The 27330-nt window shown below is 47.9% G+C and overlaps 1 protein-coding gene across 1 annotated transcript in view; it reads right to left on the bottom strand.

The window, feature by feature from the left end:
• USP40 (ubiquitin specific peptidase 40) overlaps positions 1-27330 on the bottom strand; it is a 667009-nt gene that overhangs the window by 284475 nt on the left and 355204 nt on the right. The window contains exons 23-24 of the mRNA XM_085646205.1: positions 3158-3194; positions 2257-2366 (exon numbers count right to left, since the gene is read on the bottom strand). Coding sequence (XP_085502331.1) covers positions 2257-2366; positions 3158-3194 — 147 coding nt within the window. The remainder of the gene's footprint in view (positions 1-2256; positions 2367-3157; positions 3195-27330) is intronic.

Below are 27330 nucleotides of genomic sequence, written 5' to 3'. Positions count from 1 at the left end.
AATTTACCAGACCACAATTGTGGAATGGAGTGTAGCATCTTCATTACAGATGCCAACACTGCATGCCTATGTCAGGCTGGGGCCTGAGAATGAAATGTGGAAGGCAAAAGCTGGGGCAGATTGAGGGTGAGCCAGCTCAGTAGGCAGAGTAGGACAACATACCAAAAGGAGTGGCACACTCTCTGCTTACCACTGGAACTCGCAGGCCCAGCCTGCCTAAGCAACAACAAGGCAGAATTGCACTGTGCACGGATCAGACGGCCTGGCAGAAACCAAGGCTTGGGACTACCTACGCTCTACCTACCCACAATCACTTAAGGAAGGATAGAAAGGGTCTAGGGGTAAATAGAAGAATGCTATACATCAGTTATCTGAAGAGGGCCAATGACCTAACTTACACTGAAGAACCATAAGATACCTTGGCCAGGGGACAGCCTAGATAAGTTCTGGCTGTCTCCCAGTCACAGGGTTTTATTGCATTGATAACTGTGCATTGATTGCCCTCTAATATGTATCTGCAGCATTGTGTTGTGAATCAGGAATAAAAAACGTTCTCTTCTTAAGTGAAAGAATTAGCTGACCTTGATTAATTGACAGATATTAGACATCTTAGTGAGTTCTGGGATTCTACCCAATACCTCATCACTGATTGAGCCTTGAACTGCTCGATGTTGCTACCCCAAGGGTCAAGGAATAAAGGGGAGTGCTTTGTGCTCACCTAAGGTTAAATAAGGAAGCTGCATGACACGATGGGCTCTCATAGTTACAATTTGAGCCCAGCAACCACTGACTGCCCTCGGACACCTGAAAAAGTTTCCACATTACCAATGCAATAGTGTTTTGCAAGAAAAAGCATATCCAAAGAAACATACAACGAGCATGAAGGTAAAACAATGAGATGAAGAGAGTCAGACAGGAAGCAAAAGTCTTTTCAAGGAGAGCAATATATGGAACTCATCAGCTACATGAGAAACTAGGTACATACGATTAACTGACAAGTGGGTGACTTACAAAAAGTCCAGGGAAGGAAGAGGGGCTATGCTTCAAACGCAATTATTGAACACATTCTAAGGTGAATGTCTAAAATGGCCTTTAGATGACATATAAAAAGGTTTTCAGTGAAGAGACTAGCATTATGAAAGAAAATAGAAATGGAGAATACCACAAGATTCACACCAGTCGGTGGCCCAATCTGCATATCCAGAGAGTCAGCATAGCTTTAGGGGAGTCCAAGAAGGGAAGATGCCCACTGTGGTCATAGTCACAGCTTTGTTAAAATACTAGAATATAGGATTCCATATGGATTCACGTGGAGAACGGGTAGTTTCGGCTAGCGGATATTACTCTGTGCTTTACCAGGTCATTGGCTGGGTTAATCAGAAGCCTGAGGATGTACCCATACACCAATAACAGTGGAGTAGAACAAAACTGTTCTCGTGGGACCAAAGCAAAACTGTCAGTTTTCCATTTCAAGTGGAGTAAAAAATATTCTAAAAAACCTTCTCTACATATGCAATAAGCTAATATTCAGCCTGTTCTCAGATAACAAGGGTCTACTAGTTAAATGTGAGAGACAAGTTTGATAGTCTCTGGGGAAGCCTGGTGAAACACAAGGCCACTTCTTTTATGCTGGGGGAAACATACTACTACTTCTTAACTTCTGTGGCAAAGTCTACTAGTACTTGTCACTCACTGTAGAAGCACAAGGCTAGTATGTCCCTTCTGGAGAAGCACAGGGAATCTGGTCTTTTTTTGGACACTCGTCCTGCATGTTTAATGATGCACAAAACAGCTACTTTCGCTCTCTCGTGATTTCTCTCAAAGTTGTAGCACAAGGCTACTTATACCACTTTGGTGAAGCAAAGAACCACTTTTCAAAGGTGAAACACAAAAGTACTTTATTTTTTCTTTAGTGAAACACACGTCTGCTCGACACTGGTGATGCACAAGACTGAGATTTCTCAAGTGCAAGGCTTGCTTAATAGTAAAGAACAAAACATCCAGCTTCCCATCTGATGAAGCACATGCCTTTCCCTCTCCAGGGAAGACAAAGCTTATCTTTCAGTCTCTTGCAAAGCGATGGGTGAGCTTTACCCTCAAAGTAACAGCAAGGGAATCTACAGAGTTCCAAACAGTTTTCTAAGTACAACCTAGGAAGCACAGTCATAATGAATGGGGACGTCAGGTGGGCATACTTGGTCTTTTTTGTGAATAAAGTACAAACATCTGGGTGAGAAAGAAATATTAAGGTGTAACTATGATGGAGATGGTTAAATATAATTTAGTTGCTTGCCATACCACCTCATCCAAGGGTTCGCTAGCTTCATAGCACCAGTCCATCTTTCTCAAATGCCATCCATCGTCACCTGCAGAAATGTAACAGAGAACACGAAGAGGGAATTACTACACTGAAAATGTCAGAGGGCTGACACAGTAACAGCAAAAACAGAATGGACAAAGGTGACAACCAATCATGGCAGAACAGACAGGAGGACAATAACAGCGGATAACAGAATGAGGGATGATGACAGAAGCTAAATATGGAAGGAGAAGGCAATGACAAAATACAGGTAGGAAAACTGATTAAAAAGGGAAGATGAACATGAGAACTAAGGTGACAACTTAAATATGACCTGAAGGCATCAACAACAGAAGAAGGGGATAGGTGACAACTTAAAATATAATAGGTTTAAAATGTCAAGAACTGAAAACAGAACTACTGGACAGCATAGACCAATGACTACGGTAAACAAATTATGAACGAGTTAACATTAACCGAAAAAAGGAAATCTGGTAAATGAAGACAGCTGATGGTAGGTTATCTGGAGAAGACAAAGACACCAGACAAACACACGCATACATACATACATACAATCCACAAAAAAGGCACATCACATACAAAAAGTAAGGCAAAATATACACTTCACTTTTCAAACACAGTGAGGCAGAAACACAGCTAATATCACACTCATTACACAGCGTCTTTTGTACTTCATTCGGTTGGTTACGTATGCTTGGTGATTTCTGCCCATGTTACTGAAAGACTGGACAAGGTACCGTCCACAATCCACCGGAATCCAGAAAGTAAACTTAATGAACACAATATGGACTCTCCACTACCTCCTTGTCAACCACTATGAGAGCAACTGAGACTAACCTGATAATCCAGCCTTTGCCAGCATCATCTCCAGACACTAGAAGTAAGCATAAACCAGCAGTCAGTAAGGATAAGGACTGACAAAATAAGGGTGCATATAAGTTGGGGGCTGCATTGTTGAAGAGGAGATGATGAGTGGGGCAAGACCAACAAGCCCTTACAACCACAACATGTTTATAGTATTGAATGACATACTTAAAGAATGGAGCACTTACGAGCTTCTAAAGGAGGAAGACTTCATTACTTAGAGTCTGAGAATCATCAATTAAGAGTGGTCTATTTTTGCTGATAAAGTAGAATTAAAAATTACCTAGGTATCGTATCGGAAAGTTTCAATTCTATTAAGGACACGGAGGGGAGGATAAGGCTTAACTTTCTTCACTGTTATTCACCAGAAGTCTTTAACATTATAAGGTTTCAACATTAAACTACATTTCCTATAAGTCCTCAAAAAATAGAAAACTGTCCATCCAATCAGGATGCTGCACTTCCATAAAATAATCCCTGGAGACTCTGTCCCCCTCTTTCTTCCTGCGAACATAGCCGGATTTTCCAAAATTCACTCTTATTTATTGGGTTCTGCTCCTGAGAAAGAAAGCATTGTGTAAGATGTCTGTTTTCGGATAATTAGGATTCAATTCTCAATCAGCAGAGTGGAAATATCAACTTAAACAAGTCTAAAAAGATAAACCATAATAAAATCATATGCATGAATTACATACATTTAAATTACCAGAGAATACCGAAAGTCTCATATTTCGTTGGGTGAGTCTGCTAACCATGTTAGAAGAGTGGGTGGGGCAATCTTTACCTCCGTGTCCTTAACAGAATTGAAACTTTTCGCTACCATAACTAGGAAATTTTTCATTCCATGGCTGGACCCAGAGGCGAGGATCAGGCTAGTTTAAATCTTTTCCTTCACTAGAGGCTGACATCCTTCCAATGCCAGGAGTGCCACTCAGCCACTTGATTGGACCTCCCGGGTAAGTGTTCTGCTGACACTAAGATCTGGTTGGGTAGGAAATAATTCCACAGTGTTCGAGCCAGATCCGACAGTTTTCGACTTCGTTCCCCCAGGTGGTAAACGTAGCACACCGCTGCAACATTGTCTATCTTGAGAAGGACAGAAAACTGGACCTTGGTCCAACATTTGACTTCAAAAGAACCTGCCATTAATTCCAGGCAGTTTATGTGGAGGGTTTGTTCTGCAGAAGACTATTTTCGGCCGGCTGCAAATTCCCCACAATGAGCTCCCCAACCTGAGCTGCTGACATCCGATTCTATCACAAGTTCGGGTCGGGAGCCAAAGATCGCTTGGCCATTCCAGTCTTCCACAAGGGAAACCCACCACTGCAGCTCCTCCTTCGCCTCTAAGAGGGGAACCGATTGGGAAGAAGTAAGACCCAGTTGAAGATGGGAAATCTTCAGGCGTTGTAATGCCCAATAGAGGAGGGGGCCTGGTGAGATGGCCTGTAAGGAGGATGAGAAGAGTTCCACGATTCGTAGCGATATCTGTGGTCTGGACAGCATTTTTCTGATCTTGTGTTTTACCTTGGTCAATCTGCGAGATGGGAGACTGAGGGTAGCTTTGAAAGAGTCTATTACACACCCCAGGAATTGCAGAGATTGGGATGGGATAAGTCCTCAAGAAAAAAGAAATCTGTCCATCCAATCAGGACGCTGCACTTCCATAAAATAATCCCTGGAGACTCTGTCCCCCTCTTTCTTCCTGCGAACATAGCCGTATTTTCCAAAATTCACTCTTATTTATTGGGTTCTGCTCCTGAGAAAGAAAGCATGGTGTAAGAGGTCTGTTTTCGGATAATTAGGATTCAATTCTCAATCAGCAGAGCGGAACTATCAACTTAAACATGTCTAAAAAGATAAACCATAATAAATCATCATATGCATGAATTACATACATTTAAATTACCAGAGCATACCGAAAGTCTCATATTTCGTTGGGTGAGTCTGCTAACCATGTTAGAAGAGTGGGTGAGGTAATCCACACCTCCGTGTCCTTAACAGAATTTGAAACTTTTCGCTACGATAACTAGGACATTTTTCATTCCATGGCTGGACCCAGAGGCGAGGATCAGGCTAGTTTAAATCTTTTCTTTCACTAGAGTTGCCAGATTTGAAACTGGTTTAAAGTCAAACCTTTTAAAAGCAGAATCTGATTACCAGTCTGCTGCATTGAGGATGTCCTCTAGTCTAGGTCACATAGAAAAGGCTTTAGAAGCCATGGCCCCTCTCACAGAGTGAGCCCCAAACCAGGAGATCTCAATTCCAGCCTCTTGAGTCATCCATCTGACCCACCTGGCAATAGTAGAGGAAGAATCCGCTTTATGAAGTTTAGAGAGAGCGATAAACAATTGCCTCTCTCCGTGAGGATGAAGGTCTTCGGTCATAGCCTAATATGCTTTTATTGCTTTAACATCGCATAGTTTTGGAACATCTGGAAAAGCTGGGTATGACAATCTTTGAAAACCTCTGGGCAGTATAAAAAAAGTCACCCCTTTGAGGTGAATACTCTATCTGTAATATCCAACGCTCGTACATCCAAGACCACCCGGCAGAAAATCAAGGACAATTAGGTGGAACTCTGCCAATAGTTGCTTCCTCAACAGGTATTTATTCGAAGGCCATGATTTGAGAAAATCCAGAGCGTTATTTATGCCAAATTTACTCTTTTCCCCAACAATGTCTCTCAACCGAGACTCTAACCTCGAAGGTAAGCTTGAGTCTATGGTCTCTAAGGCCATGGATAAGGCCTTGAATTCTTTCAATGAGACAATAAATAAAAAATGTGAAATGCTATCAAAGGCATGGCCCACCACTACTACTACACATCCTATGGGCACAAAAGAAGGGGCAGTTAAGGCCCCAAAGAAGAGAGCTGCACCACGACATGCCGAAAAAGGTGCTAAAAAAAACCCAAAAACGATTAAAGCAGCTCACTCACTTTTCAGGCGGTGACCAGATGGATGCCTCGGGCAAACTACATTAGCTTCTGAGGGAGATTCCCAAAGAGGTGAGATCCAGACTGAGGTCTGAATGCCCCCGCCCATCTCTCCCAGACAAAATTGCAATGACCCCTGAACTTGACCCTAAGGTTATTGCCTTCATCGCCAAAGGTGCCAAAGACCCTAGAAAGGGGATAGATAAGAGTCTTAAATCTTGTCAAGATAAGACTCCTCGACACTGTTGGACACCTAACAATTTTTTTTGACCTAGCCGAAAGTGCATATATCGATAGAACCCCCATCGACCCTAAGAAACTGCGCAAATGGGTCCAACGTGCCATTTGAATCCTCGGCAATGCCAATACTGCCATTTCGAATGAACGCAGAAAAGGCGTTCTCCTTAAGATCGACCCTAAACTCATTGAACTGGCAAACAAGGAAGGAGGAGCATCCTCTCAAGGACTCCTCTTTGGGGAAGATTTTATTCGAGATATGGCTAAGTATGTTGGCGCATTCAGCTCGATTCAGAAATCACAACGGGATATCAAAAAAGTTTTCCAGGACAGAATTTTCGGAAGGGCCGGGAGAATGCGGGTTCGGTTCCCTGGCTGAGGACAAACCACCTCTAGACCCTTTCTGGGACAAGGATCAAGATATCAACAGTCATCCTTTTACCAGAATCAACCTTTTTTCCCCCAAAGATAAAGAAGCAGAGGTAGACCATTTAAAGATGAAAGAAGAGCCAGTAGAACTTTCTCAACAGGTAAGAATACTGAAAGACCATTCAGATACCCCCATAAAGGTGGGAGGGAGACTAGCCCTTTTCTCTGGGAACTGGCCCTTGGTAACACAAGACCCATGGGTTCTCGAAACCGTGAAGGGTTACAAACTAGAATTTACAGACATTCCCTTCCAATCAAAGGCACGTCGCGAAATAATCTTCTCTCAAGAACAGAAAAACCTAGTTTCTCAAGAGGTGAAGGATCTACTGACCAAAAGGGCTATAATAGAGAGTTCAAGAAGAGGGTTTATCAGCAATATTTTCTTGGTAGAGAAAAAAGACAAGGGACAGAGACCTGTCGTAAACTTAAAAACTCTAAATGGATGGATATCCTACCACCATTTCAAGATGGAGGGAATACACCTTCTAAGAGATGTCCTGAGAAAAGGGGACTGACTAACAAGTCTAGACTTAAAGGATGCCTATTTGACAATCCCAATTTGGCCCCCACACAGAAGGTTCCTCCAATTTACTTGGGAGGGAAAACTCTGGGAATTTTGTACTCTCCTGTTCTGACTATCATCAGCCCCCTGGTGCTTCACCAAGGTTCTTCATCCAGTAGTAGTGTGGCTAAGAGAGAGGGGCTTAAGACTAATAATTTATCTGGACGATATTCTCATCATGGCTCAGTCCAAAGCGACAGTCTCTCACCATACAAATCGTACTATTCGCCTCCTGCAACATCTAGGTTTCGTCATAAATGCAAAGAAATTTTGCATTACACCAAGCCAGGAAACTCAATTCCTGGGCTTCATGGTAAATACAGTCTCCGCAGAACTAAAGTTACCAGGGGAAAAGATCAAGAAACTCCGAAAGGAACTCAGGAAGATACACTCTCTCTCTGGAAAACTTTCCTTTGAGACTCTTAGCCAGAGTCCTGGGTCTCCTATCCTTAACCATTCAAGCGATCTTTCCAGGACCTTTACACTACAGGGCCCTCCAAAGACTCAAAGCGAAAGCTCCGAAATAGTCTCTTTCTTACACTCAGATTACCTCCTTGGACGAAGACTGGAGGAAGGAACTATCTTGGTGGCTAAAAAATGCAGAAGCCTGGAATGGCAAAGCAATCTTTGGGGAGTCCCCAGATTTGATGATAGAATAAGATGCGAGTCTAGAAGGTTGGGGTGCCACTTGTGGCAACCTTTCAACGGGAGGTCTTTGGACACCCGAAGAGAGGAAACTTCATATCAACTGCCTGGAACTCCTAGCAGGCTCATTTGCGCTTCAGAGTTTTACCCAGAACTCAATCAAGTGCTCAATAACGTTACGTATGGACAATGTCTCGGCAGTGAGATAACGTCAACAAGATGGGGGGACCATATTCAAAGAGTCTTACCGAAGTAGAGAAAGTCTTCTGGGATTATTGTCTGAACAGGGGACTGTCCGTCACAGCGGAACATATCCCCGGTTTGAACAATGGAGTAGCAGACTGGTTCTCCAGGACTTTCAGGGATTCCAGCAACTGGAAATTGAACAGGGAGATATTCATGACAATTCAAGACCATTGGGGTCCCTTCGACACAGATCTTTTTGCAGACTGAATGAATACTCAGTTGATGAATTTCTTCAGCTGGAAGCCGGACCCTCGAGCAATAGACTCCTTCCTCCAGGACTGGAAGGGCTTAAAGCCATATGCCTTTCTGCCATTTGTCATGCTTCCTCGTCTTTTACATGCTCGGCGATACCTACAGAGCATGGTGGTAATAACCCCCCTTTGGAGGTCTCAGGCATGGTTCCCTCTCATCTTGGAGATGACTGTGGACTTCCCTATTCTAATACCCCCCTTCGGGGAATTACTCTTGGGTCCTCACGGCGAATCCCACCCTTTCATAGACCAAGGTCTACAGATTCGGACGGCCTGGAAGATTTCAGGCGACAATGGCAAATCCTTGGCATTTCGGCACATGCTGTCCAACTCGTATCTGAGTCTTGGGCATCTGGAACAAGGAAAGCATATTGATTGGCTTGGAATAAATGGGTTCGCTGGTGTCTTCAACGACACTACGATCCCGTTTCAACTGATTTAATACACGTGGTTAATTATCTATCTGAACTCTTCGCTTCCGGCCCAAGTTATAGAACTGTTAATGTCTATAGATCAGCAATAGCTACAGGTCATTCCTTAGTTGATGGTGTCTCAGTTGGGCAAAGCCTTTTAACAAAAAAGATTATGAGAAGCATGCAAATTCTTAATCCTCCAACTGCAAAATATTCAGCCTTATGGGACGTTAAATTGGTATTACAACTTATTTCTTCTTGGTGTGATAACGCTAACCTCTCTCTCAAACGCATTTCTTATAAGCTTACTGTATTACTTTGCTTGGTTTCTTTCAGACGAACATCAGATGTTAAGGCTTTAGATGTTTCTAACAGGTCTTACCAACCTGAGGGCATTTGTTTTTATCTTAAAAAGAGAACCAAAACTATTTCTTCCTCCCTTATCTTCTACCCTTTCCTTCCTCTTAATGAAAGTCTATGTGTCATTAATTGTCTCAAAGAGTATGATAAAAGGACGGTAAGTCTTAGAGGTATTGAAACTCAACTGTTGATTTCTTACAGATCTCCTCATAAGGGAGTTTCTTCCCCCACGCTAGATGGGTTACAGAAGTGATGAGTGAAAGTGGTGTTGATGTTTCTATTTTTGGTGCGTACTCTGTAAGAGGCGCTTCTGCTTCTAAAGCTTTTATGCTAGGGGGAGGACTACAGGATATCCTTAGAGCAGCTGGCTGGTCAAATGAAAACATGTTTAAGAGTTGTTATTTCAGACCAATCAATAATGTGATTGATAATGTACTTGCTTCACTTTGAACTTGCATAATGTTGGCCTCCGCGTCGTGCCTGGTGGGCAGAAAATCTGGATTTTATTAAGGACACGGAGGCCAAGATTATCCCTCCACTTTGTATCCCTCCCTAGGGATTTTATATTTTAACATGGTGTGTCTTTTTCTTCCAGAATAAAAAGTCTTGGATTCTTTAAGAATGGAATTATTAGTCTACGGATCGTTTAAGAATGGAGTTATTCTTTCTACATCAACTTTAAGTGATTTTTTTTCCTGAATTTATTCTTGTTCGCAGCTCCTGACAAAGAAGGAAGATGGCTGCATGTACACAGACTTTATGCTGTATTGGAATGTTACTGAAGTTCTATATTCTCTTCATTGTTACTGCTGAGCTGTGGCAATAAAGGAGAATTTGCATAATCTTGGCCTCCGTGTCCTTAATAAAATCCAGATTTTCTGCCCACCAGGCTGTGAAAAATCCAAATTTTCTGCCCACCAGGCTGTGAAAAATCCAAATTTTCTGCCCACCAGGCTGTGAAAAATCTACATTTTCCTCTCCAAGGGTGCAACCACCTGTGAAACAGCCTTAAAGATTGAGGCATTCATGACTTGGCAAAACGTATAATTGTCGGGTGCATGGTATACACAAGCGTGCTCTTTGTGTCATAGCTGGCACATCGGGTGCGTGGCAGACACAAACATGGCATAGTGTGCCATAGCTCGTGGCTGCCTCGCGTCCAGCCGTCTTGTATTGTTTTAAAATGTTGGAAGGTTGGGAGGTGGGAGTGAATGTTGTAATGATTCATTCTGCCTGTAACTTATGTGTAGACCTGACGTGTACTGCACGTTTAAAGTATGTCTGAGGAATCCTCCTGTTTCTGCCTCATTACTCGTCTGGGACAGTTTACCGAAATTCGCCTACAAAGATAGAAAAAGATATGCACATTGAATGCCGTGGGACCAACAACTTATGCTATATTGGCTTTTATTCTCTCCAAATGAGGCTGATCTATCCGTCCCACGGGTGTTATTCTCCAGGGGATGGCTCTGTAATTATTTGTCAACAATGGTAAAAGGATTGAGGGGGCGGAGTTAGCCTTGGAGCGCGATGGCCGCTTGTTAAGCAAGCTCCTCGCACACGCCCAACTATCCTTAAGCCAATCCTTCCAACACTGAATGAAAGAGACTGAAACGGAGGGAGAAAACGAGCTGAAGTGAATGAGCCCATAGAAGAGCGGTGTCCGGCCCCGAAAGATGCGGAAATAGCCCGTAACGGCGAGCGAGCAGCCGCGGCCCTTGGGCAGAAAGCGAAAGTGGAGCCGCGGGCTGCAGCAAGGAGACGCACCAGGACGTACGGCACGTAGCGCAGCCCCGGGAGGAAGAGAGACCTAATGTGACTGACTCCAGGGCCGCGACCGGCAGAGATGCTGGCGGACTTGTGCGCTGGGGCTGCTATTGCCTACAATATTTGAGGAGAGTGGCGGGACATCTGCGGAGGCCCCGCTGCGAGCTGGAGACCCGTAAGTGACACTATGAGCGGTTTTAACTCAGGCGGTGATCAGGGGCACAATCTCTAATAATGCTGTGCGTCCTTGCGGGCAGGAAGACACTGGGAGGTGCATCAGCGGCTGCCCGCGGTTACCTGCAGAAAGGGTGGAACCCAGTGGGTGGCCCTGCTGCAGAGACCTAGCGGGTCGCAGGGGGAAAGGCACTGGCCTAACTCGGCTGCACACTTTATGTCTAGCTGTTGCCACCTCGGGGCTGCTTAACCAAGGACACTGACTGCATGGAAGTGCAAATGGACACTACAGGAACGCGTGGCCCTTGGGGAGCGAGATATATCAAAGCCACAAAGCTCCACAGTGCCACAGTCAACTGTGATAACAGAGAGGACGCTCTGAACTACCCTCGCTCCACACATCTGCGCTGCAACACACGTGGAACACCACCCACCCCCCCCCCTGTTGATCGCCGGACTATATGGGGTGGCACAATTAAGAAGCCAGGACCGCGCAAACACAGTTTATGGCAGATTAACGATTGGGTGGGGCTGTGAGACACGCTTGCAGCGGCAGACAAGTACATGAACGGGACACAGTCCCTGACACCTCGGGGAAAATAGGCAGAAGAACAAGGACTAGTGAAACCCTGTAAACGCCCCCTTGTGGATTGGGTTTCCGACATCACTACATGATCTGGGTCTGCTCGGCATATAAGGCAGAGCTCAACGCTACACCACAGACCGGATTGAGGGTCCCAAATTAAGACGCCTTTCCTCTGGAGTAGCAGCTGTCAACATACCCGTGGATTAGATAACGTATACATCGCAAAATGGGTAAAACGGACCGCACCCAACCAAAAATCACCTTTGACCAAACAAAGAAACATCAGGATCAAAGTACTGATGCACAACCAGCGCCGCAATCGACAACGGGAGCAACAGGCGGGGTGACGAATGATGACATCCAAACCATGTTAACCACAATTCAAACGGCACTGTCGAATATAGATGGGAAGATTGATTCCTTGACGTATAGAGTTGATAGAATGTCGGAGCGGATTGATAAACACACGGAAAGACTGGACATGGCGGAGCGGAGAATATCTGAAGCTGAAGACGGCCAAGTACAGATGGACGCGAAACAGTCGAGGATGGAGAAGCAATTGGCGGTCATAATGGCAAAGTCAGAAGACTTGGAGGCTAGGTACCGAAGGAGCAACGTCCGCTTAATGGGAGTTTCAGAGACGACAAACACGGGCCAAATGGAACATTACGTGGAGCAGCTGCTCATCTCCCTGTTGGGTCGGAAGACGTTTTCAGAGGTATTTATTGTGGAGAGAGCCCACAGATCGTTGGGACCCAAACCCCCTACTGGCTCCAGACCGAGACCGATTATCACCAAGTTACTAAATTACAGAGACAGAGATGTGGCGCTCCAAAAGGCCAGAGAACTCGGCAAGCTATCTCACGAAGGTATGGATATATCCATCTATCCAGACTTCACATCATCAGTGCAGGAAGCGCGGAAAAAATTTACCACAGCAAAACAGAAACTGAGAGACTTGAATATCCCATATGCCATGCTATACCCGGCCAGACTAAAACTCACAGTGGATGGCAAAACTCGGATCTTCGCTGAACCATCAGAAGTAATGAAGTTCGCACAACAGAGAGGTCAGCTGGGAGCGCGGAGGAGTTTACCGAGAGGAGAATATGGGGAGCAGTCTACTACATCTGATGTGGAGTGAACACTATCTAACGGACGCATGTTTGCTCCAACTGTGAATTGCCTGAATGCAGTGTGGGACCCATCCCAGCGGATAAGGACTGAACAATGCTTGAACATAGGTGGTCTACGGACTGCTGGACCAGATAAGTTGATTGTAAACATTTATACTTTTGACCTTTTAAGTTGCCATGCCTATCATTGTTTCGATACAGACCGAACTCCTTGAACTCTGCTGGAGAGGGCTTTCTCGCAGCCTTGCTTAGAACTGTTGTAAAGTGTTGGAATTTGTAGTATGCATGTTAGAGCGGATACCCATATGGTCTAAGCCACACGAAATGGGTGGGCAAATCTTACCCCTACGTGTGCACCACACAAACCGTTATGTTGTTTTTTTCTTTTTAGTTTTTCTCTTGGGGGAAATGTTAACTGTTAATGTTGGGTATGGCTCCACTAGGAAGGGGGCGGTGGAGTGGGTGGGGGTGGGGGACGGAGGGCAAAAAAAAAAATCTGACCAGTGGCGATGTATCGGACAGGCACATAGGAGTCATTTTCACCTATCATAGACACTCACACCAGACGGATGGCGGAGAATCGGCAGATGGCTGATACTTTAAATCAGCACAGACCACTGACGCTCCTAACGTGGAATGTTAGGGGACTGCGCAACCCACGGAAAATTCGTAAGGTACTAGCATACTTGGACAGGCACAAAATAGATGTAGCCTGCTTACAAGAGACACACCTGACGGAATTAAGAGAGAAACAAATAGGGGCCAGATGGGCTACATATAGAATGGCATCGTCCTATTCCTCCTATGCGAGGGGGGTACTTATATGGGTCAAACGTAATACAGCCTTCACGCTCATTAAATCTATAAAGGATGACCAAGGGCGATATGTTATAGTACAAGGCTGCTTTGGGGGCAGGGTGTTAACAATTGTAAATGTGTATGTTCCGAATACTGATGACCCCTTCTTCTATGCACAAATCTGGACGCAATTACGCGAATTCCAACCCAATGCTATTCTATGGGGAGGAGACTTCAACACCTGTCTAGACCCCACATTAGATCGGTCAACTGGGATAGAAAGATATGGTAAACACTCAGCCAAATTCCTATGGGATTGGATGGGAGATTGGGACATGGTGGATGTATGAAGACACAGAAATCCAGACCGTAAAGAAGGTACGTGCTTCTCTTCAACATATCTCACGTGGTCCAGACTCGATTATTGGCTGATATCTCGAGATGCATGTGTGTGGACAACAGCCATTGAACACGCATCTAAAACGCTTTCGGGCCATGCCCGGTTCTCATCATACTGCAAATCCCGACACATACCCCAAGACAATTCACATGGAGGTTGAGGCAAACGGTGCTACAGGACCAGGTATTTAGGGAACAGCTATGTCAAGCTATAATACATTTTTTCAAACATAACTCAGGATCAGGACAGAGCACAAGAACACTGTGGGAAGCCTTTAAAGTCACCATAAGGGGACACTGTATTAGTAAAGGCGCAGGGATCTTCTTGAAGGATATACAGGGACAATTAGAAAGAACAGAAGCTGAAATTGCCAGACTGGAACGAGAATTTGAAAACACACTAGATACAACACTATTGGCCAACATCAGAACACAGATTGATACATACAATGAATTTGCAGAGGACGAGATCAAATACATGTCGCGCAAGTACACCGCCAGAAACTATAGGGGGGGGTGGAGGGGGAGACCTGGCAAAGCATTGTCATACAGAATTAGGCCCGCCCACACCTCCGCGTACATTACACAGATTCAGCACGCACAGCGTCAAACAGTCAACGACACCCCAATCATATTAGACTACTTCACCAAATTCTATACCAAACTGTACACTGCCCAGGAAAAGTCTTCCACGTCAGAAATTCACAATTACCTTGATGACGTGGCGCTGGCTTGGTTATCAGACATGCACCGAGAATACTTTTGTCACCATATCACCCGTGATGAAATAATAGAAGCCATTAACTCCCTACCTAACAAAGCGCCGGGACTGGATGGCCTTCCGGGCGAATTTTATACAGAAAATCGTGATGGACTGATCCCACATTTTGCCGAAATGCTTGAAGAAGCTTATGAGGAAGGCACACTCCCGTCCTCACTAAATGAGGCACTCCTGACAGCACTTCCGAAGTAAGGATCCCACTGAGTATGAATGATACAGACCTCTATTCCTGATAAACATAGACGCTAAGATCCTAGCGAAAATAATAGCGAACAGAATACAACCTCTTCTCTGCAATCTGGTGTTGCCAGACCAGGCAGGCTTTATGCCAACACGGTCAACCACAGAACAACATTCGTACCATTTTCGCGCTATACCATCACTTAGACCCGAACACGCCAGCGGCTGCGGCCCTTTTAGATGCTGCCAAGGCATTTGACTCAATAGAATGGGATTTTATGTTTGCCACTCTCCGAAAGATAAGGTTCCCAGAGCCATTCCTAAAATGGATATCGCTATTGTATGCGGTGCCTAAGGCAAGGGTCAGAATAAATGGCTACACATCCAACCCCATAAAGATAAAGCGTGGCACCAGACAAGGCTGCCCACTATCGCCAATGCTCTTTGCACTAATCCTAGAACCACTGGCCTGCAAGATTAGACAGAAACACTCGGAATCAGCCCTGCAATTCGGCCTCCGCCCCATTGGAATAGCGCTGTATGCCGATGACATGGTCCTCGACACTATGTACCCAGATAGGAACCTAAACCCGCTTATTAGGGAATAAGTTAGATATGAGCGTTATGCGGGCCTCCGTATAAACTGGGACAAATCAGTTGTGATACCCTTAACTGCGGAAACAGGGGAGCCCCAACTGGAATATCCTTTAAAATGGCAGACAGATCCTGTTAAATACTTAGGGGTCTGGATCCATCGTGACCCATAATTGGTTATTGGAGAGAACTTTGGAAAGGCGCTGGCGAGATTAGAGGAACAGGTAGATAAATGGATAAAAATGCCACTCTCAATGGCGGATAGGATAGCCTTACAGAAAATGATTGTATTACCCAGGTTTCTGTATCTGTTCTGGAATGTACCAATATGGTTGAACGCAGCCTTTTTTGTAAGATTGCGTTCTGCTATGCAAAAGCTTACATGGGCAGGCAAGCAAGCCAGAACGAGCTGGAAGGTCTTAACCCAACCATATCATTTAGGAGGCTTTGAGGCACCGGATTTCCACCTATACTACCTCTGCGCACAAGCACAGCACGCACACTACCGGACGAAATCCCATGCATATATACCACACATTGCGGTGGGAAAGGATAGCGTCAATCCTCTCCCACTGACTGCGCTCATAGCCGACCCGATAAGGTACACACCAAGGGACAATATTCACACAGCTCTATGCACCTCAAGGGCATGACATGCGTTGGCACACAGTGCACGTAAGTTACCAGTGTGCGCAAGAGCATTGCCCTTGGCGAGACACCCTAGACTTACCGTGACGCAAGAAAAGAAAATGAATACCCTACTGATGGAGATGGGGCTGACCTCTATGGGACAACTATACCCCCATAACAATTTGCATACCTAAGATTACGTACGGTGGTCAGATCTTTATACACCACATTTCTGGAAGAACCTACACAATTGAATACATTACAAATATTGTTAACAGCTCCCAACCGGAAAAATCTGGTGATACGCTTATATAACGCAGTCCAAGAGGAACAGGCTGAGAAACCTACCGCAGCGTTGATTAGATGGGAAGTGACACTAGGAGATACAATTGATGAACAGGACTGGCACTATAGCTGCACACAACTTACGCTTCTTACGTCAAATTGCAACTTACGTATCATTCATTTCAAATTCCTCCATCAACTATATTATACGCCGGCCAAACTACACAGGCTAGGCCTGAGAGAGACCGACAACTGCCAGAGGTGCAGCGCACCAGGCGCTGACTTTTTACACACCTCATGGTCATGCCCACAATTGCAGACTTATTGGGAGGAAGTCACCGCTACACTATCCGAAATGCTGTCAGAACAGATCCCTAATACTCCCTTGGTATGCATTTTAGGTGTTAAGAAACTTAAACATGCTAGACTCAGGAAATTCTTGGCGGTAGCATTGTTGCTTGCAAAAAGGCGTATTGCGATGAAGTGGGGAAGCAAAAGACCCCCCCAGATTTAAGGACTGAATCACAGACATGACCTATTGTAAGACAACGCTAGAGGCTTATGCGGAGGATATTCCGCAAGCCTCGCAGCCCGGAGACTTCTGGGAGCCGCTGGTTCAATACTTACAGGCAGCACCGGAACCCGGACCATGATCTGGCCCTTACGATATTATACCTGGGATACCACACAGGGAACAAATGCCATGGAACACAGGGAATTGTCGGATTGCTGGGGAGCGTAGAGACACATGTAAAGTGAAATAACATCTGCTGATGCAAGAATTACAAACGTAGTAACTGATATGTATATGGTGTAGATTGTGGCCCCAAATGTTATGTAATACTGAACAGTGAAGATTGACAAGTATTGTGTGATATGTATCTACTGGTTGGTTGAAAAATAAAATAATAATAATAAAAAAAAAAAACAATGGTAAAAGGATTGAAAACTTCCCCCTTAATAGACTGCTGGCAGACGCGCTTCACTCCGTCTGCAGATGAGTGAAATTGACACGCCAGCCGCTGGGACGTTGTGACGCACTAGGCGCGTTTAGAGTATAGTGCACGGGCCCCCTAGTGGTCTGCAGACAGCACCGTGCACCAGAGCCTGCCAGTCTGAAGCGGCCGAGTAGGAGCGAGAGAGTTCTCGGTGCCACACTGTGAAGCGAAAACAAGTTAATGTACACAAAGGCACTTGAAAACAAAGCTGCATGTAAATCAGCATGGTTCCTATGTTCCCCGCTCAGTACTGCCGCAAGAAAGAGCACCTTAAAGCTGAAATACCAGAGAATGTCAATGGCACTTATCGGTAGGCTGCTGGAGCAGCGAAGAAAGAGGAGGATAGAGTGTGTCCTCCAGGGATTATTATATGGAAGTGCAGCATCCTGATTGGAGGGGCTGTGTTCTGTTTTCCCAAGGACTTATGGGAAATTTATGTTATTGTTGAAGTCTTATAATGTCAAAAGCTGCTAATGAATAAAAGTGAAAAAAGTTGGGCCTAATCCCTACCTCCGGGTACTGCTATAGAATTAGTACGTATCTGAGCCTCTGCTTAAATCCATGTATGGAGATCATCACAAGAAAACGTACTTCATTGCAGGAGTACACAGGTTTCATAAAGTACTCAAACAATGCCAAAATCTCAGGGAATTATACAGATGGTAGATGAGTTCTTAAAGGTCAAGAAGCAATTAATGGTTATAAATCAGATTAATTTACCAAAAGGGTGCCCTAATCTTGAAAATCTATTATCAGATCCAGTCAACCATATGTGCTCTGGCGTGGACGCCGAACTACCTTGATAATTCAGCATCGCCTTCTTTACTTACATGATTAACTCACTTTGCAGTTACGATCGGGTGGCAGAGAAGCATTAGGTACACAGACGATATGCAATCACCAGTAAGGAAAATAATGGCTGGAGCTAGTACGGAGTACTGAAAAAGTTTCTCTTCTAAAAACCAATAGATTTCTTGAACTAGTAACCATAGCATCTGAAGATTTCCTTTTCTCTGCACTAATGTAGTATAATTTACTATTACTCAAGGTAAGAAGGCAATGCTGTTTTTAGTGTGACTTTTACTACTATGATTGAAAAATATAGGAACTTACCATGACAGCATGGTGTGATGTCTTGCATGTTTGGAGGTGCGTGCGCATGAGGTGGATACCAAATTAGAATAAGGAAACCAGTATTAGGTAACTGCTCGAAAGTTTAGTGTTTGCAGTGACAAATCACTTTTGTTTAAGGTGCTATTTTTCATCATGCATTATGCTATGTTATTGAAGGGACAATAATAATTTTTGGATAACAGATTTGACCACATAGTGATCCACCTATTTCTGAAATTGCCACAAACTACATATGGCTTTACATCAGAATGCAGAAACATGTTCCTCACCTTAGAATATCCACAGGCGTCAGGCTGGATCCGAAAAGATTTTTGTAGCAATACCCCTTGCACGTCGTGCGCTGGAATGATGTCCTCGGAGTACTTAGACGCCGCCCTCGCGCGCTGACGTCAGTTCTTGTACATAGCTTTCCGCGCTAGGAACGCAGAGCCATGCAAGAGACCGACACTGGTGCCAAAAAGTCTAGGGCCCTGAACAGGATGACCTTAACCCTAGATGTCGGTTCGCAGAGCGGGGAGGATGGGTGGGTCGGTGAGGAATCTAACTAACTAATGTTTCTTACAGATACATCGTTACCGAAGGTAAGTAACTTGCTCATCTGAAAGAAACACGTTAGTTAGATTCCTCACCTTAGAATAGATACCCCAGCAAAACCAACCCCGGTGGAGGGTCTGCGAACCAAGATCACACCAGAAAGTCCTGGAGAACAGAACGGCCAAAGAAGCCATCTCTCCGGACTTGGCTGTCCAGGCAATAGTGCTTGGCGAACGTGTGCAGTGAGGCCCACGTCGCCGCCTGACAGATGTCCTGCAAGGGAACTCCCCGTCCCAGGGCAGTAGTCGCCGCCGTGGCCCGGGTGGAATGGGCTCTCAGCCCAACAGGAGGGTCCTTTTTCGCCAAGGAGTAACAAACTTTTATACACAATACGACCCACCGTGAGATGGTCCGTTTGTGTACGGCTCTCCCCTTCTTAGCACCTACGTATCCAACTAAAAGTTGGTCGTCCACCCGGAACTGTCTGGTGCGGTCCAAATAAAAGGACAGCGCACGTTTGGGGTCCCGATGGTGGAGCCTCTCTTCCTCTTTCGAAGGATGCGGAGGCTGAAAGAAGGTGGGCAAAGTGACCGATTGCCCGATGTGAAAGGGGGTCACCCCTTTCGGAAGAAAAGAAGGACGAGTCCGGAGGACAACCTTGTCCGGATGAACAGAAAGAAAGGGAGGCTTAGATGACAGAGCCTGGAGCTCACTCACCCGTCTAGCCGAGGTGATAGCTACCAGGAAAGCAGTCTTAAGAGTCAGAAGACGAAGTGGACAATTGTGAAGGGGCTCAAAGGGAGCGCACATCAGAAAGGTCAAGACAAGATTCAAATCCCACTGAGGAATTACGAAGGGGACCGGAGGAAACATGTGAGTAATGCCTTTAAGAAAACGCGAAACAACAGGGGACTTGAAAAGAGAAGGCTGATCAGGAAGCCGTAAGAAAGCAGAGATTACAGAAACATAACCTTTCAAGGTGCCCAGAGCAGAGCCCTGCTGGGCCAAAGAAAGAAGAAAGAGGAGAACCTCAGAAAGAGGGGCGGAAAGCGTATCCACAGCCTTTGCTGCGCACCATGCCACAAATTTGTTCCACCTACAGGTGTATACCGATTTTGTGGAGGGACGCCTGGCTGCCAGAATCACATCACAGACTTCAGGAGGCAAGTCAAATGGCATCAACTGTCGCCGCTCAATCTCCACGCATGGAAGTGGAGACTGGACAAGTTCGGGTGGAGGACCGTCCCCTGCTGCTGCGACAGAAGGTCCTCCTGAAGAGGCAGTCGTATCGGAGGATCGATTGACATACTGAGTAGCTCGGGATACCAGTACCTTCTTGCCCAATCCGGAGCCACTAAGATGACTTGGGCCCAGTCGCGCCGGATCTTCTTCAGCACTCTGGGCAGAAGTGGTATAGGCGGAAAGGCGTACAACAGACCGCAACTCCACTCGCGACGAAAAGCGTCTCCGAGCGTGTGCCGCCTTCGAAATTCCAACACGCAGAACTGCTGACATTGCGCGTACTCTTCGGTGGCGAATAGATCTAACCAAGGCTCTCCCCACTGCAGAAAGAAACCTTGCGCCACGTCCGAGTTCAGACGCCATTCGTGATCCATCATGCACCGGCGGCTCAGTTCGTCTGCTCTGGCGTTCAGAGAGCCCGCCAGATGTTGAAGCACCAGGGTGATGCCCTGATGTTCCAGCCATGTCCAGAGGCGCAGAGCCTCCTGACAAAGGGTCCACGACCCCACCCCGCCCTGTTGCAATACCACATGGCGGTGGTGTTGTCCATGAACACCTGCACGACACTTCCCCGGACAGAGGGAAGGAAGGCTTTCAATGCAAGCCGGATTGTTCTCAGCTTCAACAAGTTGATATCGAGTTGAGACTCCGCCGGAGACCAGAGTCCTCTGATCTCCGCCTCCCCCATATGGCCCCCCCATCCCAGGAGGGACGCGTCCGTCACTACCACGTGCTCCGGTTGGGGTAGGGAGAGGGATCTGCCGCTGACCCAATCGCGGTCCGTGAGCCACCACTGCAACTGTTTCGCAGTGCCCTCCGAGATCAAGACATGGTCGGACAGGTTGCCTCGATGCTGGGCCCACTGAAACTTCAGGTCCCACTGCAGAGCCCGCATTCGCCACCTGGCGTAATGCACCAACAGGATGCAGGAGGCCATCAGCCTCAGAAGCCGCAGCACCAACCTGACCGAAACCCAGGATAGAGGCCGAAAGATGGATATCAGAGCCTGAATATCCCGGACCCGCTGTTCCGGAGAATAAGCCCGGAACTGCGCCGAATCGAGAACCGCTCCGATGAAGAGGAGCGGCTGGGAGGGTCTCAGGTGTGACTTCGGCACGTTGATGGAGAACCCCAGCAAATGCAGGAGGTCAGCCGTAGTCTGGAGGTGGGAGACGACTTGCTGGGGCGAGCCCGCCTTCAACAGCCAGTCGTCGAGATAGGGGAAGACTGGAACCCCTGATCTGCGCAGATGAGCTGCGACCACCGCCATCACTTTCGTGAACACCCGAGGGGCACTGGTAAGGCCGAAGGGGAGCACGGTGAACTGAAAGTGCTGCTGACCCACCGTGAACCGCAGGTAACGCCGGTGGGCCGGCAGGACGGGGATGTGAAAATAGGCATCCTGCAAGTCCAACGCTACCATCCAGTCTCCAGGGTCGAGGGCAGCCAGAACCTGAGCTAAAGTCAGCATCTTGAACCGTTCCTTACGGAGGAAGGCGTTGACGCTCCTGATGTCCAAGATAGGGCATAGGCCCCCTTTGCCCTTCTTGGGAACCAGAAAGTAGTGGGAATAGCAACCACGGCCTACTTCTGGACCAGGAACACGCTCGACGGCCTCTTTGGCCAAGAGGGCCGTAACTTCCTCCCGCAGAAGATTGAAGTGATCCTCCGATATACGGTGGCACTGCAGTGGCATGGCTGGAGGGGTCGTCTCGAAGGGGAGGGAGTAGCCCCTTCGGACGATTTGCAGCACCCACCTGTCTGAAGTGATGGATCGCCAGTGGAGCAGGTGATGGCGAACTCTGCCGCCCACTGGCGTGGAATAGGCTTGAAAGCTCGGACTAGGAGGGCTTTGAGGCGGATGCTGCCGGGGTGGATGTGGACTGACTGGCACGTTGTCCTCCAGTACCGCCACGGCGGAATCCACGTCCGCGTGCAGGTTGGGTCTGCGGCCGGTGGCTAGGCGGACGTGAGGAGGCGCCCCTTCCTTGGCCACGAAAGGGGCAAAAGGTGGAAGTTTGCGGCCGTGGGGCCGAGAGCCCCAAGGACCTGGTCGTAGCCCGGGAGTCCTTAAAACGAGCCAGCACACTATCCGCCTTCTCACCAAAAAGGCGAGTGACATCAAAGGGCATATCCATGAGGGAACTCTGGACATCCCCTGAAAAAGAGGTGGACCGCAGCCAGGCGTGGCGGCGGAGCGCCACCGTGGTGGAAATGGCCCTACCCAGCGAGTCCGTGGTGTCTAGTCCACACCGTATGGCATGTCGTGCTGCATCTTGCCCGTCAGCAAGCGCCTGGGAGAGACGGGTCCGGGCCTCCTCCGGACACAGGGGCAGCACGTTCTCCACCGTATCCCACAGAGTGGGAGAAATGGTCCAAGAGGCAAGCGGTGTTCAAAGACCGCAGGCCCAAACTCAGGGAAGAGAACAGCTTCTTTCCGAACTGTTCCAGCCTCTTGGATTCCCGATCCGGAGGGGCGGACGCGAAGGAGGATTGGGAAGTGGAGGCCTGGATAACCAGACTCTCGGGGGTGGGGTGTTGGGAAAGGAAACTGAGGTCGCCCGGAGCAGGGAGGTGGCGCCGGGCCACATTCCGATTCACAGGAGGAACTGTGGAGGGCTTGGACCAAGTGCCCTGCAGAACGTCTATGAGGGCCTCATTGAACTGCAGCAGAGGCTCTGTGGAGCTTGCTGACGGTTAAAGCACCTCTGTGAGGACGTTAGTCCTCACGGCTACAGCAGGCAGCTCGAGCCCCAGGGCTGCGGCCGCCTTGCACAGCACCACTGAAAAAGCTGCACCTTCCTCCGAGGCCACAGTTGGAGGAGAGATGAAACCAGCGTCCGGGGAAGTGTCCAGACCACTGGCATCCCCCAGTTCGTCTGCCCAGTCCTGTGAAAGTTGGCCCTGTATAGCCATAGGGTCCTCAGACCCTCCCAGTCGCCCCCGTCATCCGATTCCTGATAAACAGGAGGAATGATCGGAGCCGGGCGGTAGATGAAACGCTCATCCATCGGCGTCGGGTGCGGCGTCAAGCGGCGCCGCGCCGGGCTAAACCGGGGAACGGCGTCGTCTGGGGAACGGCGTCGTCTGGAGACGGCGCCGGAGGCCGAACCGGTGTCGGCGCCAGCAGAGGAGGCATCGTGAGGTCGACCGCCGCCGGCAGAGATCCAGGCCTGGATCCCTCGGGGACCTGCGGCGTCGGGACCGAAGTCGCCGCCGGCACGCGAGGTCGCCCGGTCGAGCCCGCGGGGCCCGAAGGCACGCCAGCAGGCATCGACGGCGGAGCCAGGCCCCTCATGGCCGAGAGGAAGGCACTGGGACCGCCGGGTATGGGGACGGACACGGCTCCTGCGGCTCCGACAGAGCCGCGGGGGTGGGACCACCCTGACCCTCGGCCGAGTCGCGCCATCGGCGAGGGGAGTCCGAAGAGCAGTGTCACCTCTTGGACTTCTTAGATCGCTTCGACTTACTCGAAGACTTCGAGCCCGACGAGCGATGATGGTGACTGCGGCTCCGCGACCAGTCCTTGGACCTCCTCCTGGACCAGGACCGTGAACGGCGCGGAGCAGAGTGCCGAAGCTCGAGAAGCTTATGGGACCGCTCCCGCCTAGCCTTCGAGGTCAAGGCCTGACAATCGGGGCACGACTCCGCGTCGTGGTCGGCCCCCAGGCAGTAAAGGCACCGGGCGATGGTGGGCCGTCACCGACATCAGTCAATGACAGGAGTCACAGGCTTTAAACCCAGGCATCCTACCGGCACCAGAGTCGAGTCGACAGAAGACCAAAACGAGTCAAAAAAGTTTAGTCAAAAATTGACTAAGGGGTAAGCTCTTCCCGGATCGGTGATGTCTGGCGCGGAAAAAAGAAGAACTGATGTCAATGCGCGAGGGCGGCGTCTAAGTACTCCGACAACGTCATTCCGGCGCACGACGCCAACGACGGACGCGGAGGCGCAGACGAGGCATAGCGACACGCAAGGGGTATTGCTACAAAAATCTTTTCGGATCCAGCCTGACGCCTGGGGATATTCTAAGGTGAGGAATCTAACTAACGTGTTTCTTTGAGATAGCACATTCATGTTTTTGGTCATTTGATAGGAAGATAGGAATTGAATATGCTACTTACCAGTATGCATCTGTTCTTGGCATGTAGGGCTGCTGACATTCATATCTGTGCATAGATCGCCGCCTAGTGTTGGGTCCGGATGTTTGCACGTTGTTGTCCTGGAAGAGTCTTCGAAGTATCCTTGGATAGGTGACTCCTCCCCTGGACTACAGTGCGCATGGGCATCCTCTCCATCCTCAGATTGTTTTTCGCCAGTGTGGCAGTGATGGAGTAGATACAGAAAGTGATGACCATGCTTACAGTAATTCTGAGAGCTGCAGCTGCTACAGGCGCCGGGGAGGAGGGAGGGCGATATGAATGTCAGCAGCCCTACATGCCAAGAACAGATGCATACTGGTAAGTAGCATATTCAGTTCGAGGCATGTGGGCTGCTGAATTCATATCTGTGCATAGAATACATAGCAGTGCCCTCTATTAGCGGCGGCTACCAGTGCCAGCTGCAGCGGTCTGAAAAAGAGTTTTGAGAACAGCCTGTCCTACAGCTGCCTGCTGTTTTGATTGCACATCTACACAATAGTGTTTGGTAAATGTATGTGTAGTGGACCAGGTGGCTGCTCTACATATATCATGCAGGGGAAGGTTTCCTAGGAAAGCCATGGAGGCCCCTAACTTACGTGTTGAGTGGGCTCGTGGGGGAATCGTTAATGTGCGTTTAGCCTTTTGATAGCAAATTTGAATACATTTAACGATCCATCTGGCTATACCTGCTTTGGAGATAGCGTTACCTTTGTGGTGTGGCGCAAAGGCAACGAAAAGTTGTTTTGTCTTCCTAAAGATCTTAGTCCTGTCGATATAATACATGAGGGCTCTCTTCACATCTAGTGTATGGAGTGCTCTTTCTGCGACAGTTTGTTGGTTTTGAAAGAAAACAGGCAGTTCAATAGTCTGATTCATGTGGAACTGCGATACCACCTTGGGCATGAATTTGGGGTTGGTACGTAGTACGACCCTGTTGGCGTGAACCTGTATAAATGGCTCTTGAACGGTTAGTGCCTGGAGTTCACTAACTCTTCTTAAAGAGGTGATCGCTACTAGGAAAGCTACTTTCCAGGTAAGAAATTGAAGCTCGCATGAGTGTAAAGGTTCAAAGGGTGGACCCATCAGGCGTGTGAGGACCAAGTTGAGGTTCCACATTGGAGCCGGTGGGTGGCTTGGTGGAATGACTCGTTTGAGTCCCTCCAAGAATGCTTTGATGGCAGGCACTCTGAATAGAGAGAGGTGCTGCCTAGTCTGCAGATAGGCTGATATTGCGGTCAAATGGACACGTATGGAGGTGTACGCCAGATTGCATCGGTATAGGTGTAAGAGGTAACAAATTATGTTTTGTATGGATGCGTCTAGCGGGTTAATGTCATTATTAGTACAATAAATGACAAACCTTTTCCATTTGGCTGCATAGCAAGCTCTGGTAGTGGGTCTCCTGGCTTCCTTAATGATGTCCATACAGTCAGGTGGCAGGTTTAGGTAGCCAAACTCTAGGACTTCAGGAGCCAGATCGCCAGGTTCAGCTGTTGCGGATCTGGGTGCTGAATCTCTCCATGGTTCTGCGTCAAATGCGCGGGTTTGATCCGCAGCCTTTGATGCGGCACCACGGAAAGTTCGAGGAAGGTGGTGTACCACGGCTGGCGTGCCCACGTTGGAGCAACCAGGACGAGTGTCAGTGAGTGTTGTCTGAGTTTGCGTGCCACCAGCGGTATCAGTGGTGCTGGGGGAAAAGCGTACGCAAATCTGCCGGACCAGTTCATCCATATCGCATTGCCCTGCGACTGCGGATGTGGGAACCTGGCGGCAAAGCTTTGGCATTTTGCGTTTTCGCTTGTGGCGAATAGGTCTATCTCTGGATGACCCCACTGCTGGAAGTACGGTTGGAGTACTGATGGGTGTAACTCCCACTCGTGCATCTGGTGGCTGTGTCTGCTGAGCAGATCCGCCATCTGGTTGTCCTTGCCGGGGAGGTGTTCTGCCATGAGGAACATGTTCCTCTGAATGGCCCACTTCCACATGCTCTGAGCCAGATGAGACAACTGTGGAGAGTGTGTTCCTCCCTGCTTCTGTATGTAGTACATGGCGGTCATGTTGTCCGTCCGGATCAACACGACTTTGTTGCACAAGTGTACTTTGAATGCTTTCATAGCCAGGAAGATTGCCATCAGTTCTAGAAGGTTGATGTGCATCTTCTTTTGTTGTGTTGTCCATAGTCCCTGCACTGTGTAGTGGAGTACATGAGCTCCCCATCCCTGGAGAGACGCGTCCGCTGTCAGTATTATTTGTGGAACAGGCTCTTGGAACGGTCGGCCCTTGCAAAGGTTTTGTGGATTCCACCAATGCAGAGAGTTGTATGCCCGACCGCTCACCAACACTAGGTCTTTCAGCTGTCCTTGAGCCTGATTCCACTGACGTGCTAAGCACTCCTGAAGCGGGCGCATATGTAGTCTCGCGTGTGGGACTATGAAAATGCAGGAGGCCATCATGCCTATCAACTGCATGAACACTCGCGCAGGAAGGGAGTGTTGGGGTTTGAACTTGGAAATCAGCATTTGCATGCTGTTGATCCTCACTAAATTTGGCTGAGCTGTGGCCGCCAGAGTGTCTATAGTCGCACCTAGGTACTGTTGTACGTGTGCGGGCTGGGGATGGGATTTTGGGTAATTTAGTGAGAATCCCAGACTGTGAAGGAGGTGAATGGTGCGGGACATGTGGCTGGCA

The sequence above is a fragment of the Triturus cristatus genome, chromosome 3_1, assembly GCF_964204655.1.
Source record: "Triturus cristatus chromosome 3_1, aTriCri1.1, whole genome shotgun sequence".
Lineage (NCBI taxonomy): Eukaryota > Metazoa > Chordata > Amphibia > Caudata > Salamandridae > Triturus > Triturus cristatus.
This window is presented reverse-complemented; position numbering and strand designations above follow the sequence as displayed.